Source organism: Camellia sinensis, chromosome 3 (genome assembly GCF_055761805.1).
Source record: "Camellia sinensis isolate YWXY chromosome 3, ASM5576180v1, whole genome shotgun sequence".
NCBI classification, from domain to species: Eukaryota; Viridiplantae; Streptophyta; class Magnoliopsida; order Ericales; family Theaceae; genus Camellia; species Camellia sinensis.
In genome coordinates this window covers 37830334-37844991 of record NC_138963.1, presented here as the reverse complement: position 1 = coordinate 37844991, position 14658 = coordinate 37830334, and the positions used below count along the sequence as shown (strand labels likewise).

The window sequence follows — 14658 nt, the reverse complement described above, 5'->3', positions numbered from 1 at the left end:
GAGTCGAAGTTGTTACAGTAATGAATTCATGATAAGAGTCCACTAATATTGCAATACTTGCGTTGTTGCAATGAGTATTAATATAATACTTCTAGGCAAAAAAATAAAAAAAATATAAAAAAATAAACTGAAAATACATAGTAATGAGAAGATACATGGTAATGAGAAGCCGAACAAATTAAGAAGATTCAGCTTGGAGTTACCGGAAATGTATCTTTTATTCGGTAGTGGGTTACCAGACTTATATTTTTTGTTCGGCAATGTGATGCCAGAATATTTTATTTTGTTCGACTTCGAACCACCGAACGAAAGTCGAACACCAATCTAGAAAAATGAAATAAAAAAACTCACCATTTCACTTTTTTGATAATTCTTCACCACCGTTTCTTCATCCATTGTTTTCTTTAATGATCAAAATACTATAATTCTCACTTTTTGAAAAGAGATGTGTGAGAGAAAAGAAAAATTAAAAAAAGAAAAAGAGGAGTAGAAATTGAAGACAAGAGATATAAAGAGATAATAAAATATATTTAATTTTAATATTTTGTCCTTAAAATTAATTTCACATATGAATAAAATTAAAAAAAAAATTCATATAAAAAATATAAAGAGATAAAGTAATAGTATAAGACCATCTCCAACGGTTCATCAAACCCAACATCAAATTTAAAATTTGGTGAAAAAGTTACTGTTTAATGCTCCAACGGTTGCACCAAATCGATATCAAAATGAGATTTTACCAAACATTTCATCAAACTGAGAACAGGCGAAGCATTTCACCAAATCACTGTTACTGACCGTTGGGGTGATACCAACCGGTCGACCAGCCGGTAACCGGCCGGTTGACCAATCGGTCAACCAGTAAAAGATTCAAACAGTTCAAAAAAAAGTTCAAACAGTTTAAAAAAAAAAAAAAATTTCCCTAACCGATCAACCGGCCGGTCGACCATCCGGTCGTCCCGGAAAAAGTTTAGAAAGTTCAACAAAAACGGTTTAGACAATTCAAAAAAAAAAAAAATTTCACTCGCCGGTCGACCACCCGGTTGTCGTGGGATAAATTTGGTGAAAGGTAAACCGTTGAAGCATCTATTACCAAATTTAGTGAAATGAATCATTTTTAACTCAGATTTAATAAAAAATCTGATCCACTGTTGGAAATATTATTCATTTGGCGGATCAATAATTTTCCGCTCGAAGTGCAAGGTGCTCTAACCCTTGTGGTGTTTGGCGACGAGATTACCCTTAGGCCTTGTTTGATTGGGGGGACTAGGGGGGGACTATCCACTATTTGGATTGTAATCCAAATAGTGCTCCTTATCCGCCGTTTGATTTTTTTTTAATCCGTCCGACTCCATGTCCGGCCGGACTCCATGTCCCCCATATAGGGGACTATTGTGTCCTGGGGGGGGTGGGACAGAAAGTGGGGGGCTATCCACTGTTGGGATTAGATGCGAAAATGACCATTTTGACCCTCTACTATTTAATTATGTATTATATTTAATAAAATTCAATAAAATTTAAATGTCTCAATTTAAAAATAAAATAATTTTATTTAACTTTTTATTGATGTTTTATTTATTTAATTTTTTAAAATAATTTTTTATAGATATTTTATTGATGTTTTATTTTAAAATTTTGTTTATAATTTATTTAATTTCATTATTTAAATTGTAATAGGTGTTTTATTTAAAATTTTAATTAAAAAATAATATAAACAAATTTAGTGGTTATTTATTTATTTAATTGTGTAAAAAAATAAATTTATTTAATTGTGTAAATAAACAAACACAGTAAAATTTTGTATGTAAAAAAAAATAATGATTTGTTATACAGTAATGATTTAAAACAAATTTTATTGATATTTTATTTATTTATTTATTTAATTTAAAAAAACAAATTTATTTAATTAAAAATAATTAAAATATTAAAGATATGTTTAATATTACTATTACTTAGTAAATAATTGAAAAAGGGCAAAATAGTCTTTTGTTCATTTATCCTATCCAGTCCGTCCAACCAAACATTGGATTCACTGAAAATAGTCCTATCCAGACATCTAATCCCATGAAAAAACAAACACAGGATACATATCCAATCCGACCAAATAGTCCGGGGGATTCACAGTCCCAGGACTCAAGTCCGATGGATTCTAATTTCCCATTTTCTAGTCCGTCCAATCAAACACACCCTTATTCCTCTCATCATAACGTGGCATACAACAATTGGCCAAGGTCGCCACGTCACGCCGCAAAGAAGCCGGCCCAGACCCAGACCAGACCAAGGAAGAAGAAGAAGAAAGAAATCCTCTGGGGAAAGCAAGCGAAGCGAGTGAGAGAGAGACCACCAACTCAACACAACACAACACAAAACAACACAGTCCCTCCAACTCAAAACACTTGATAGCCACTCCATTCCACACATATCGGTGAATCTGAGATTGTGTGTGTGAGGTATTTTTGGGGAAGCCATGGAAGAAGAAGCAGAACAAGGCATATCCAAATCACTGGCTGTGACTTCATGTGCGGCTATGGCCTTCTTCTACGTCGCCATTCTCTACTCTCCCACTTTGATCCTTCGCCTCCCACCGCCAATCTCTTTCCAAAGCTTCCTGATCCGACGCTTCATATGCGCCGCTGTTTCCTCCCTCCTCTCTCTCATCTTCTGCGCTCTTATCCTTCCCGTAATCTCTCTCTCCCCTCTTCCCTTACTCTCTATTCCTATATATATGTGTCATTATATGCTTCTGTATATTAGGGTTTAGGGGTTTGGTGAGGGAAAGGGAAAATAAAGTGCAGAAGTGAATTGGAATCAACCAATGGGGGAAATTTCATTCTCTTATTCTTGATTTCTTACCTTTTTCCATGAAATCTATACTTATGTGCTTGGTTTTGCTTTATTAAGTGAAATGAAAATGAAAAAGAAATATCAAGTCAAAGAACCATCTTTTTTTTTTTTTTTTTTACTTTTGTTTGGTTAGGTTGGATAAATAAGAACAAAATCAATAAGTATTCCCCCCCAAAAAAATGTTTTTTATTATTTGGTTACATATAAAAAATTATAGGTATAAGTAATTTTATTTGCCTTTAGCTTTTTTTTCCTTGGCAAATCCTAAATCCAAACATAGCCTTAGTTTTGATGCGTATTTTAGGTATTGTAGGAAATATTGAAAAGAAACAGTTTTCATTTCATTGTTTTCCCATTTAAGATATATACTCACAATTCATGTGAACACAAACTCTAATTCATAAATTTTAACTGTAGGTAGACATGCAGTAAAGTAATCAAGTTAATTTCGTCATAAATTTGATTAGTATTTGGAATTGGTCATGTTTAGTGCCTTTATTGTAGAATTAGGTTTGATTATTAGTTTGTGGATTCATTAGTTTCGGATAACGTCCTTTTTCTTTTTTTTTTTCCCTTTTCTTTTAATGTATCATCTATCAGCCGCGGTGAACCTCAGGAACGGAAACAATATTCTTGTAGCTAAATTAAAGTAGTTAGGAGTATCTCTGGACAAACACTAATTGAGTTCAGTTTAATTAAGTTGCAAGTTGAATGGCCCCATCCATTTGAAGTGGTTGATTTAATATGGATTGCAATATTATGTAGTCTAATCAGATAAGAGTATTCTTTCATGAGTTGAGTTTTGTGTTCATTCGGGTTTAACTGAGTGCAAAATTTCTAGTATCACCTTTATGAATGTGGTTTGTGGACCCTATGTGGGGCAATATCTTTTGTTAGGCTAGTTGAACAAAGGTTTTGTTTAGTCTATGGCCTATCCATTTGGCTGTTATTTCGATATAGATTGCATTTTTATGTTATATATTTGGTTTCTGAAGTCATATTTTGTGGGCTTTCATCATTGCTAACCTCTGGCGAATTTTCTATGTATTGAAATTCAAATGCATGTAACCTGTGAGCTATTTTCTTTGTTTCTTCCCAGAAGCTGTTGTGATCAGTGGCATACACCTTTCGTTTTATCTTTTATTATGAGAGTTTCCATCTAAATACCCATTCTTATTTACATTTTGTTCTTTAACTATCCCAGATAAGAAGCTGGGATGCATCATATTTATCTGGTGTTTATGGCATCCGACTCGACCACATGGTGAGTATTCGAGTTCAAGATGTATGATTGAATACCAGGAAAGGGCTAGTGTTTTGCATTTGGTAATATCAATTTATATGCTTTCATGGTTTGCAGATTGGAAAAGGGTGTCTGATTGCTAACTTTGCCTGCTGAAATCCAATTTTATGTATGAAACAGTGGCAAGCTGTGGTCTATCCTGTTTCTTTGACTTCTCTATTATACGCTGGGTCTTTGGTCCTAAAGTCCATGTCACTGCTAAATTCATGGAAGGAACATTGGAATGACAGTGAAGGTCGCTCATCCAACTGTATAAATAATGTTTTGCAAATGGTCATTGGCAAAATGTTTTCAATTGTTTCCAATGTATCGGCTTGGCGTAATTATTTTGTGGTCAGTATCTTTACCATTTTGTTATTCTTATTTAATCGACTTTTTATGTGTGTGTTTTCCTTCTAATGCAACATGTCTATCTTTGAGATGGAAACTGGGTATCATTTGGCTGTTTTATGGCTGATGAGTTTTGTATGAGTATTGTTTCATTTTCATGTGCTGTTCTCTATTCAGTAAAAGCAGAAAATTGAGTTTCCCTTGATTTTTATTTTAGAGTTGTTGATGGAAAAGAACTCATGTTTATTGCTTAAAATTGTTACTGTCTACAGGATAGTGACTATCACTGTTTTACTACAAAATAATAGTGACTAAACTACATAAGTAGGTTATATGCTTATTAACTCATTACATTGACAGCACTCGAGCATCAAAGGTGATAATCATGCGCTATCAGGGAAGCAACTCCTTTTTTTCTTTGGTCTAATCTAAATCCTTTAGACCCTCCTTGATTCCTAAAGTAAAGAGCCTGACAGTGTTTGATAATTCTAACTGCATGATCTTCTAGAAATTTAAAGATATTTTACAATTAAATAGAAAATTTGTATGGATATTTTTACGTCTTGGTTTCCTTGTTAAAATGTAACCTTATCTAATAGTTGATATGTTAAAATAAACTTTTAGGGTGCCAGCGGCCCATCGCTAGATTAATAATTGGATAATTTAGATAAGCTGTGGTTGTTGCAGCAACTTTTTCTGAAAAATTGTCGGGCTATATTATTGGGATTTGTGTAAGAACATTTGATGGCTTTTAGCAGCACAATCATATCTTGTAATTGCCTACTGTTTGGATTTAAGATTTGGATCATGCTTGCTTGACTCTACCAGAGATATCATCTCTATCATCAAATGGGAAAAAAAATGTTAGTTGGGCATGGATGATAGATATCATTAAAGTTTAAAATCAACCAATGTGTAGTGTAACTTCTAAATTCTAATTTAGAAACATTGTAGCTTTCAAGATGAATAGGCGAGGCAGTGTTGGTCAGTGGATAATTGCAAGATGCATGAACCGCAATGATGAGTATGTATAATGATCGGTGTTGCCCAAGCACTTTATCCCATCATTGACATGTAAAATTGGGCTTTTATTGTATACTTCATGTGAATGAAATTTTTTTTTCCTTTCTATTTTTATACATTATTTTCTGCTTTACGCTTTATGCTAAAGGTTAGGTGTGTACTGAATCTTTCCCCTCCCAAACACACATTAATGTGTACTTCTTGGGCGTTGTTTTTTTATTTTCTGCCTTAACATGTGGACATGGGTTTGGTGGAAAGATAATAAGATTTAATGATGTGAAGTCTGTTAAAATAAGTGTGGTTCTTCTTCTAATTCTTGGAGTTAAGAGTTAAATTAAATGATAATGAATCAAGTTTCTATTTCCTTAAATGGATCACATATAGGATGAGGACTTAATAAGATTTACCTTTCATCACTAGATACTCTGTTGTTAGCTCTAATCTGGAGCTTCAGACTTTTCAGCTCACATGGATCCCTGATATTGCTTTATTAAACAGGCACCACTTACAGAAGAGCTGGTATTTAGAGCATGCATGATTCCTTTGCTTCTTTGTGGAGGATTTAAAACATACGGTGTCATATTTTTCTGCCCCATTTTCTTTAGCTTGGGTAAGTTAATTAAGTTTGCATTTCAATAGATTCTTTGCATGATCTGTTCAGGTGATTAAGCTTTATTATGATTCATGACATTTTTGTTTTCAGAGAAAAGTTGTAATGATGTTAATTTTGTATAGAATGGCTGTATAGTTGACAAACAGGTTTAGTTAGACATACGTCACTCTTAATTCGGCTTGAAATTGCTCAGAGTTGATTACAGAACTATGCTCATTCATATGACAGTACATTCTTCTGCAACAATAATTTTTTATGTGAATGATGATATTGAGATGCACGTATGCAACATTAAATAATTCCGCTAATCATTACGAGCTTTCAATTTTTTGAGACTAGCAAGCAAGCTATTTTATCAACCACATTGGGTTTGGAAGTAGAAAGGCATAATTGTCAAATCTTTCAATATTTTACATTCTTTTCTCTAAAATGCATATTATAACTGCCATTTTACATATTTCAAAAAATGTTACATATGTGTCATGGGTATTCTTATTTGGCATTAGTACAGTTAAACTTTTTGATATTATGATGATTGGTGCTCTTCATATTTTTCTTACAATTAGCAGCACCATACAATAAACACACCACACACTTGTTTTCATGCAATATTTTAATTCAAAATCATGCAGTAGTATCTATATTAGCACTTACAAAAATTCCAGTGATGCCCCAATTTTTCAGGGGTTTTATAAAACAAAAATTAAAAGTATAAATTCCAATGTTTGAAAAGTTGGTGCAGTCCATTCAGTATACATCAGACCATCTACATCGTCCCAACATAATCCCAAAGCCTAAAATAATACATGTCCGGGAACATTACTCTAAACACAAGCCTACAAAAAAATGTCCAACTACTAAATCATCAAGTACAAAATATAAGGCAAATGTCCATGATTGCTAATGGCAGGATTAATCATCTAATGTCTCATCAAGAAAGTTCGTGGAGTGAACTCCCCTCCTTGCCAAGGTGAGTTCCTGGTGAGCTGCTGCTTAGCAGGCATATCCTATCCTGTGAGGTGTGTGGACATGCACAATTATATGTACAGTTAAACAAATAGTATGTTAATAGAAAACATGTAGAGCTCAAGCATCATAGAACTGAATAAATGACATGAATCGAGCAGTTTCCCAACTGGCACCCTCTCTACAATCCATCAGTCCTCCACACTCGCCAGTCTTCCCTCTCTACAATCTATCATTAAATTCCACATGATTCCTTCTGTATCTGAATTGGTATTACCCTCTAGTAAATGGAAATAAACTATTTCCCCCCTAGAAATTTATAGTATCCTAAAATATGTTCAAATGGCTAATATATCCTGTTTCAAAATCTGCTACAAAATTGAAAATGGTTTTTGTTATTCATTTTCTTTCTTAATTCTTTCATACTAAGATGAATATGCATTATCTTTATTATGCAGCTCATTTAAATCATTTCTTGGAGTTCTATACCGAACAAAACCGTAGCTTGCTAAAAGCTTCCATGGTTGTAGGTACATGCACATTTGTTCTTACCTATTTTTCTTCTTTATTGTAAAAGTTTTCACACATATGGTAGGAGAAAAGTTCTGATCTACATTATATTTAAATTTATGAAGCAGTTCTCTTCTATTCGCTATTGGTCAACAAATTCCTTTTTGTTTATTAGGTCTCCAGCTTGGTTATACTGTGATCTTTGGATCGTATGCATCATTTCTCTTCATTCGGACGGGTGAGTGATGCTTTTAGTATTTGATATGTATTCACGGGTTGGAAATATTTGTGCCATATGTGTTTCTTGTTTGGTCAAGATTTTATGACACTTGCACTTTTTACTTACCATAGTTTACAGTGGCACTCAATGGTGCTGTATTGCTATCGATCACCTGGAGTTGAAACATTTGTCGGGTTGCATGAAGCTCCCACAATGATGTGGGTACAAGGTTCTAAAAAGCAGTTACGGTCGCCGTAACGGTGGCGGTGACGCGGTTGCGGTAACCGGAACCGTGAATTTTTTTATTTTTTGCACAATTTGAAAAAACTTACCGATACGCATATTTTTTTTCCATGATTATATTTATTGGGTTAAAAATAAATATTGATCAATTTTTATAAATTTTTAAGTATGATCCAATATATTTCATATTTTTAAATCACTATAAATTAAGTTTTTTACATTTTATTTTAATAATTAATGGCTTTATATTATACAAAAAATCAATCACTAACTATTATATATAAGATAAACAATGACAAAAGTAAGAGAATAAATAAGAGCCTAAATATATATATATATATATATACATATTTTGATCAAGCCAAATAGATAATGACCACACATTATTATTATTATTTTCAAACAATATATAGATAGACATACACAAACAAAATGGTTTAGTGATAGCAACTGAATAAAATAGCATAGGTCTTACAGTTTCAACAAATCAATAACATGTTTTTTATCTTCCCTCTTCTCTCTCTCTATCTCTTGCTCCACCATTTTCTCTCTTTATCTTCCCTCTTCTCTTTATCCCTCTTCCTCCATTTTTAGCTTTTTTTTGTGTGTTTTTTCAAAAGAAACTATTTGGAACCGTTACGCAACGGTGCGTAACAGGCCATTACAGCACCGTTACAACCGCTACGGCAGCCGTTACGGCCAACACACCTGTGAATCTCAATCACACTGCAAAAGCGGCCGTAACAGGTGGCGGTAACCGCCAAAGCCGTTACGTAACGGCGTTACGTAACAGTTTCGGCCGCTTTTTAAAACCTTGTGTGGGTATGATAGGTATCAACTTTTGATTTGTTACACATCCGATGATTTAGGACCCAACTCCCTTGCCACATCATTGTGATAGGTATCAACTTTTGATTTGTTACACATCCAATGATATAGGGCCCAACTCCATTGCCACATCATTGTGGGTTTAATAGTGTAGATCTCTATTATTTCACTTAACACCCCTCTCTCCCCTTTTATTGCAATTCTATCCTCATGTAAGATTACTTAAAAAAAAATCATAATTTCTTAAACACGTCCCAACTACTGTCAACCCCTCCCTAGGACCATTGCAACCCCTCCCCCCACCCAACAAACCACCCCATCCTGTTTGGTGGCCGGTCTTTGAACAAACACGATCCGTTTGGCATCAAAAAATTGAACATACACCATTTGTTCGACTCTGGTAATCTAGATTCGAACATTGAGCATTGAACCAACACCATGAAGCTGCATAGAGGCGATTCGTTGGGCTCTGGTAGTTGGACTTCTTTTTCTCTAAAACCCCTAGATTCTCTTTCCCTCGCTTGTGATCCTAAATCTGAGATTGGGGAGGGGTGGGGGGGTTGTGAGGTGGTCACTCGAATAGGGAAATTTGTGTGGTGGTGGTCACTGGGGTGGGGATGTTTGCGATGTGGTGGTTATAGGGGTTGGGAAGGTTGCAGGTTGGTAGTCGTTGGGGGGAGGGGAGGGGGTGGGGTGGGGTGGGGAGGGCTAGGAAGTGGTGGTTGCGGTGGTTGGAGACGGTAGCTGTGGTAGTTATGGCTGTTGGAGGTAGTAGGTGTGAGTTAGGATTTGGAAAGGTGTGGGGATTTAAAGAGATAATGGAGGGTTAGTGATGCGCGCTATAAAGCATGGATACTTCGATAAATATGTCATACACATACCGGGTATTAGTACTTCTACACATAGTTGTCAAATCGGGATTCGTATCGTGAATCGAAATGATCTCGTACCGAATCGTGAATCGAATCGAATCGTGAATCGTAAAGATTCGGTCACTTCTTCTAAATTATTTAAAAACATATATTTACACATTTAGATTTTAAATATATCTTATGAATATAAAATATTTAGACTTAAATCAATAAAAATATTATTTTGAATGATAATCACGTAGTTTAACAAGTAAGAAGTTAACAAACGTTCCTATGTAAGATCACCATCTTACCTTTTTTTTTTTTTTAGATATTTCTTATCAACCATTCTTAATAAAAATAATAACCAAATAGACAAACTATCAATTTCTAAAGTAATAATAATTAACAACGATATTGATATTTGGACAATAAGCATACATACTTTTCTAAGTAACAGTGAGCAAATAATAAGAAAGAATCATTTAGAATCTTTTTTTTTAAAGCCTAAAATATTTTAAAAATATAACTGACCTCATAGATGTAATATTTAATTTAATAAAATAGCAACAGATAATTCATAGTGTAATTTTAATTTTAAACATCTTTAGAAGATATATTATGATTTTTTAAAGGAAAAAAAATAATGAGAAAAAAGGTTAAAAATATGTTGGATCTGACTAAATCTAATTGGATCCTATTAAAAACTTCATGATCACTAAAATAACGACAAAGCATGTATATATGCTGGTTATTTTCGTATTAAACGCTATTAGAAGTTGTATTATGTCATTTTTACTAAAAAGATGGAGGAAAAATAGAGTCAAAAATATGTCGGACACAATAATTTTAAAAATTGCATGAATCGTAAAAAACGAATCGAATCGTGAATCGATTGTGAATCGTGCGATTCACTAGAGATTCACTTCCAAAATAGATTCACCCTTAGATTCGTATCGATTTTGCAAAAATTGTGAATCGAATCGTGAATCGAATCGCGAATCGTAAGATTCTGATAACAGAGCTTCTACATACGTATTAAGTACACGAAACACATAGCCACTTATTTTTTTAATTTTTACCGCACCCTAAGAGGTATCTAGTAAAGCCGTATCGTAGCTAGAATAGTAGTTTCTTCTATACAAAGGTGAAGTTGGTTTCATTAATTTTTATTATTTTTATTTTTTTATAGCTTGATTTTAAAATTAAGCTTCGGTTTGTAAAGTATTTAATATAATAACATTTAAGTTTTGTTTGTACCTTACTTTTGGAATTAAATATGAATCGTAGGTTAGATTTTAACCAACTAAACCATTTAATTAATTTTTTTTTCTCCAAATTAAAAATAAATATATTTTTTACAAATGTATCAAGCTGTATCCGTACTCTATCTTTTTAGACTATATTGTATCGACGTACCCGTACCGTACCAATACTTGTACACGTGCTTCATAGGTGATGAGGGTATATTTTTGATGGGTTGTAAATAGAAAATGTGTAAGGGGATAATTTTGTTGTATAAATAGAAGCTCCCATGTTTTCATTTGGCAGTTTCTGATGAGTATTGTACTTTAATCTTTTATTTCCATTTTAAGAAAATATCAATTGAAGAAATTCTACTTCTGCCACCATTTGATATGTGATAGGTATGGCTGGGGAGTAGGAGGTAGTAATTGTGGCTACTCAGTCTTTTTCCCTTTTCTTTTGTTTGGACAATAAACATGGCCATACTATGATTTGAGTGGAAATTTCATAAGGATTTCATTAGAAGTTGTCTAATCTATATTTCGATCACAAGACAAACTGTTCTTTGATCATGCAGTTTTAAATTGCGCGTTGTTAGAATAACTATTCTAAATGGTTGTTGATTAAAGTTTTTGTGGAAGCAAATTGTGTTCAGTTTTATTTTGTTCGCAGCTAGGTAGGTTATTGTAAATGCATGCATTTTTACTGTATCATTATTATTTTTTGAGATCTGAATTTTTGAGTTGATTATGTTATATTTTCAAGAAATAGGGGATCTGTGTAGTCCATCGTTTCGTTTGGACCAATTTAGAGGGACAACTTTTTTTCCTGGTCCCTACCTATAAATTACTTTTCTTTAAGTGAGCTATCAGGGTTCTCATTGTATAGAGCCTGTTTGGTAACTATTCCGTTTTCAATTTTCAGTTTATATTTACAAAAATTTAAAAAATTATCATAAAAACTTGTTTGATAAATTTTTTGGTTTATAAATTGTTGTCAAAAAATGAGTTTACGTTTTCAGTTTTCAATTTATTTTTTTTCAATTAATTTTTTTTTTCAAATAATTTATTTTCAATTATTTTTTTTTTCAAATAATCTTTTTTTTCAATTAATTTTTTTTCCCAATTAAATTTTTTTTCAATTATTTTTTTAATTAATTTTTTTTCTTTTTTTTTCAATTAATTTTTTTTCAAATATTTTTTTAATTAATTTTTTTTTAATTATAATGTGTGTGATCCCATTGTTATAAATAATAAAAATTAATATAAATATTTTAGGCCTGAACAAACATATTTTTTAGTTTATGTTTTTAAAATTTTTTAAACATTTTGTTCAAACCAAACGCGTTTGTAGTTTATGTTTTTCTAAAAATAAACATAAACCAGTTTATAAAATTTTTGTAAATATAAACCAAAAAGTAGATGTTACCAAACGCTACCATAGCTTTTGCATTTTTTGTTTAAGTGGCAGTGCTTATATTTGTAGATTTTTTGTGCTTATGTGCTCTATCTTGGTCGATTTTTTTACTTCTTTAGTTATGAATCCATATGTAATTGCAGGGCATCTTATTGCTCCAGTAGTCGCCCACATATTTTGCAATTTTATGGGCTTGCCTGTGCTGTATTCACGAAGGAACGGTATGTGAATTGATTCTCTTTCAAACATAATCCACTATGTGACTTATATGCTTCCATTATTATATCAATTAATATGTAATAAAAGAAAATCCATACATGTGATTTGATTACATCTCTAAATAATGGGGTGGTTTATTCAAGCCTTACATTGATTAGAATATCTGGTTATTAATTACTTCTTATAAATGAATGAAGCCCTTCGTCTATGAAGAAAAAAATTAATGCCCTTTATTAGGATGACCAGTGGCTCTTAATTTATCCTCATGCATGCCATTAGTTTATCCATACTTGTAGAATGAGGTTATATTTATCCATACTTGTAGAATGAGGTTATATTGTAGACTGTAAAAGTTACAGCCGATTATATAAAGTTGTATTAACATGTGGAATAAGAATATGGATTTGTAATTATTCACACTCAAATAGTTTAGTTTGTTAAGATACTCATTGGTGAAAGAGAACCCTTTTTCTGGATGATACAATGGTCTGCTATGATTAAATTACTAAACTTGAACTATACGGGCTGCTTGATGTGTCAAAATAAGAATTGAACCGAAGATGCTTGAACATGATAATGCTAGCCAACCAATGTAATCAGATGTTTAGAGTTTACTTATTAGTTTGACCTATCATATATTCGGTCAAATATATAAATACATCGGCCAAATCTCTAATTTTCTGCCATTATGCCTGCTTGTTACTCTAATCGATTAGCTTCCTACTATTATTGATGCTTGGAATATTAATTTCCAAATCCACGTCATTTCCTTATATTTGTATATCCTAGGAGATATTCTCTCATGCCAAAGCTCTTTGTTGACTATTTTTCTCAGGGATTGTGAGTTTTGCGTTTATTGTTGGCGTGGCGGGTTTTTTATGGCTTCTTTTTGCCGCTACAGATCCAGATCTGTATAATGATAGCAAAGATAATTGCTGGTGTTGGCAAAGATATTGTACTTGGAACTAAACTTGTACTAATTGAAACTTCAAAAGAGGGAAAGAGTCGAAAAAGAAAAAAAAGGAAAAAAAGGTGGGAACCTCTTAATGCTGTTTGCTTGTCATAATCAGAGTTAATTTTGTCAATTTTGATACTGATTGATATAACCATGTCTCTAGAAGCAATTTGTGGACTTAACTGCTGTCCTGGTTTCAAATCATTTAGCTGTTGCTGATGAATTCTGTAACATTCTAGTAGATATTTGAATTACGGTTGTGGATCTTGTGGTGGGGCTTAATTGTAATTATGACAGTTTCAGAGGGTGTTTTTGTGCAAAAACAGTTTTGGTGTTTCCTAAAAGTGTGTATTTGTTTGGAAATAGTTTGGCAAACAAATTTGATGTGTTTCCAGAAAATAAAAATAAATTAAACAGGCTCTGACTTCTTGCATTTTGTTTATTTGGGCTAAGAAATAAAAACAAAATGAAAAAGAATTTCTCAACAATTTTTTATTTTATTTTTAATTTTAATTTTTTCTCTCTTACCCAAAAAAAAAAACAAACGAAAAAATGAACAAGCACAATTAGAAGGAATTCCTTTTCCATTTCCTTTGTGTCCACCAACAAATCTGTGAAGGAAACATAGCATTAGTGCCATCAAACAACCATACAGCAATTGGTAAATAGTTGAATTTTTTTGGTGCAGCTACTAATTTTTGTCTGTTAATTTTATGGGCAATGCTGGGGACCCAGCACCCTCCGTGACAGTTGGTGACAGTTGGCGCACTGCCAATGGCTAAAAAAAAAAAAAAAAAAAAAACAATTTTTGGGCGAATCAGAGATGACCCCAGCACCCCCACTGGGGTTCCAACTCATTTTCCTAATTTTATATGGTTACGTATGAGGCCTTGTTTGTTTGAGTATATAAAGAAGGGATTGAGATTGATAGTAAGATGAAACTTATTATATGTCATGTTTGTTTTGAGAGATGGTGAGGGGACTACTAATCATTTGGTATTAGAATAGGCCTTGAAAGGGGGATTGTGATGGAGGAGGTGGTATTAGGAAAATAGTCCGCCAGACTATTTTTTTATTTATTTTTCACATGTT

At 32.8% G+C, this 14658-nt stretch overlaps 1 protein-coding gene across 1 annotated transcript; it reads left to right on the top strand.

Annotated features, from left to right (window-relative positions):
* The first annotated feature begins 2185 nt into the window (after nucleotides 1-2185).
* FACE2 (farnesylated protein-converting enzyme 2) lies at nucleotides 2186-13889 on the top strand. Its single transcript, XM_082919537.1, has 8 exons — nucleotides 2186-2680; nucleotides 4049-4108; nucleotides 4268-4480; nucleotides 5999-6110; nucleotides 7538-7609; nucleotides 7765-7827; nucleotides 12536-12613; nucleotides 13447-13889. The coding sequence occupies exons 1-8, from the start codon at nucleotides 2468-2470 to the stop codon at nucleotides 13578-13580; spliced, it is 945 nt and encodes a 314-aa protein (XP_082775663.1). The 5' UTR covers nucleotides 2186-2467; the 3' UTR covers nucleotides 13581-13889.
* The last annotated feature ends 769 nt before the right edge of the window (nucleotides 13890-14658 follow it).

What these genes read in the sequence shown, in the direction of transcription:
- FACE2 (XM_082919537.1), top strand. Translation starts at nt 2,468, where the DNA reads ATGGAAGAAGAAGCAGAACAAGGCATATCCAAATCACTGGCTGTGACT. An exon ending in CCCCATTTTCTTTAGCTTGG is followed by an intron (nt 6,111 to 7,537) that starts GTAAGTTAATTA and finishes TTTATTATGCAG; the next exon opens with CTCATTTAAATCATTTCTTG. An exon ending in ATTTCTCTTCATTCGGACGG is followed by an intron (nt 7,828 to 12,535) that starts GTGAGTGATGCT and finishes ATGTAATTGCAG; the next exon opens with GGCATCTTATTGCTCCAGTA.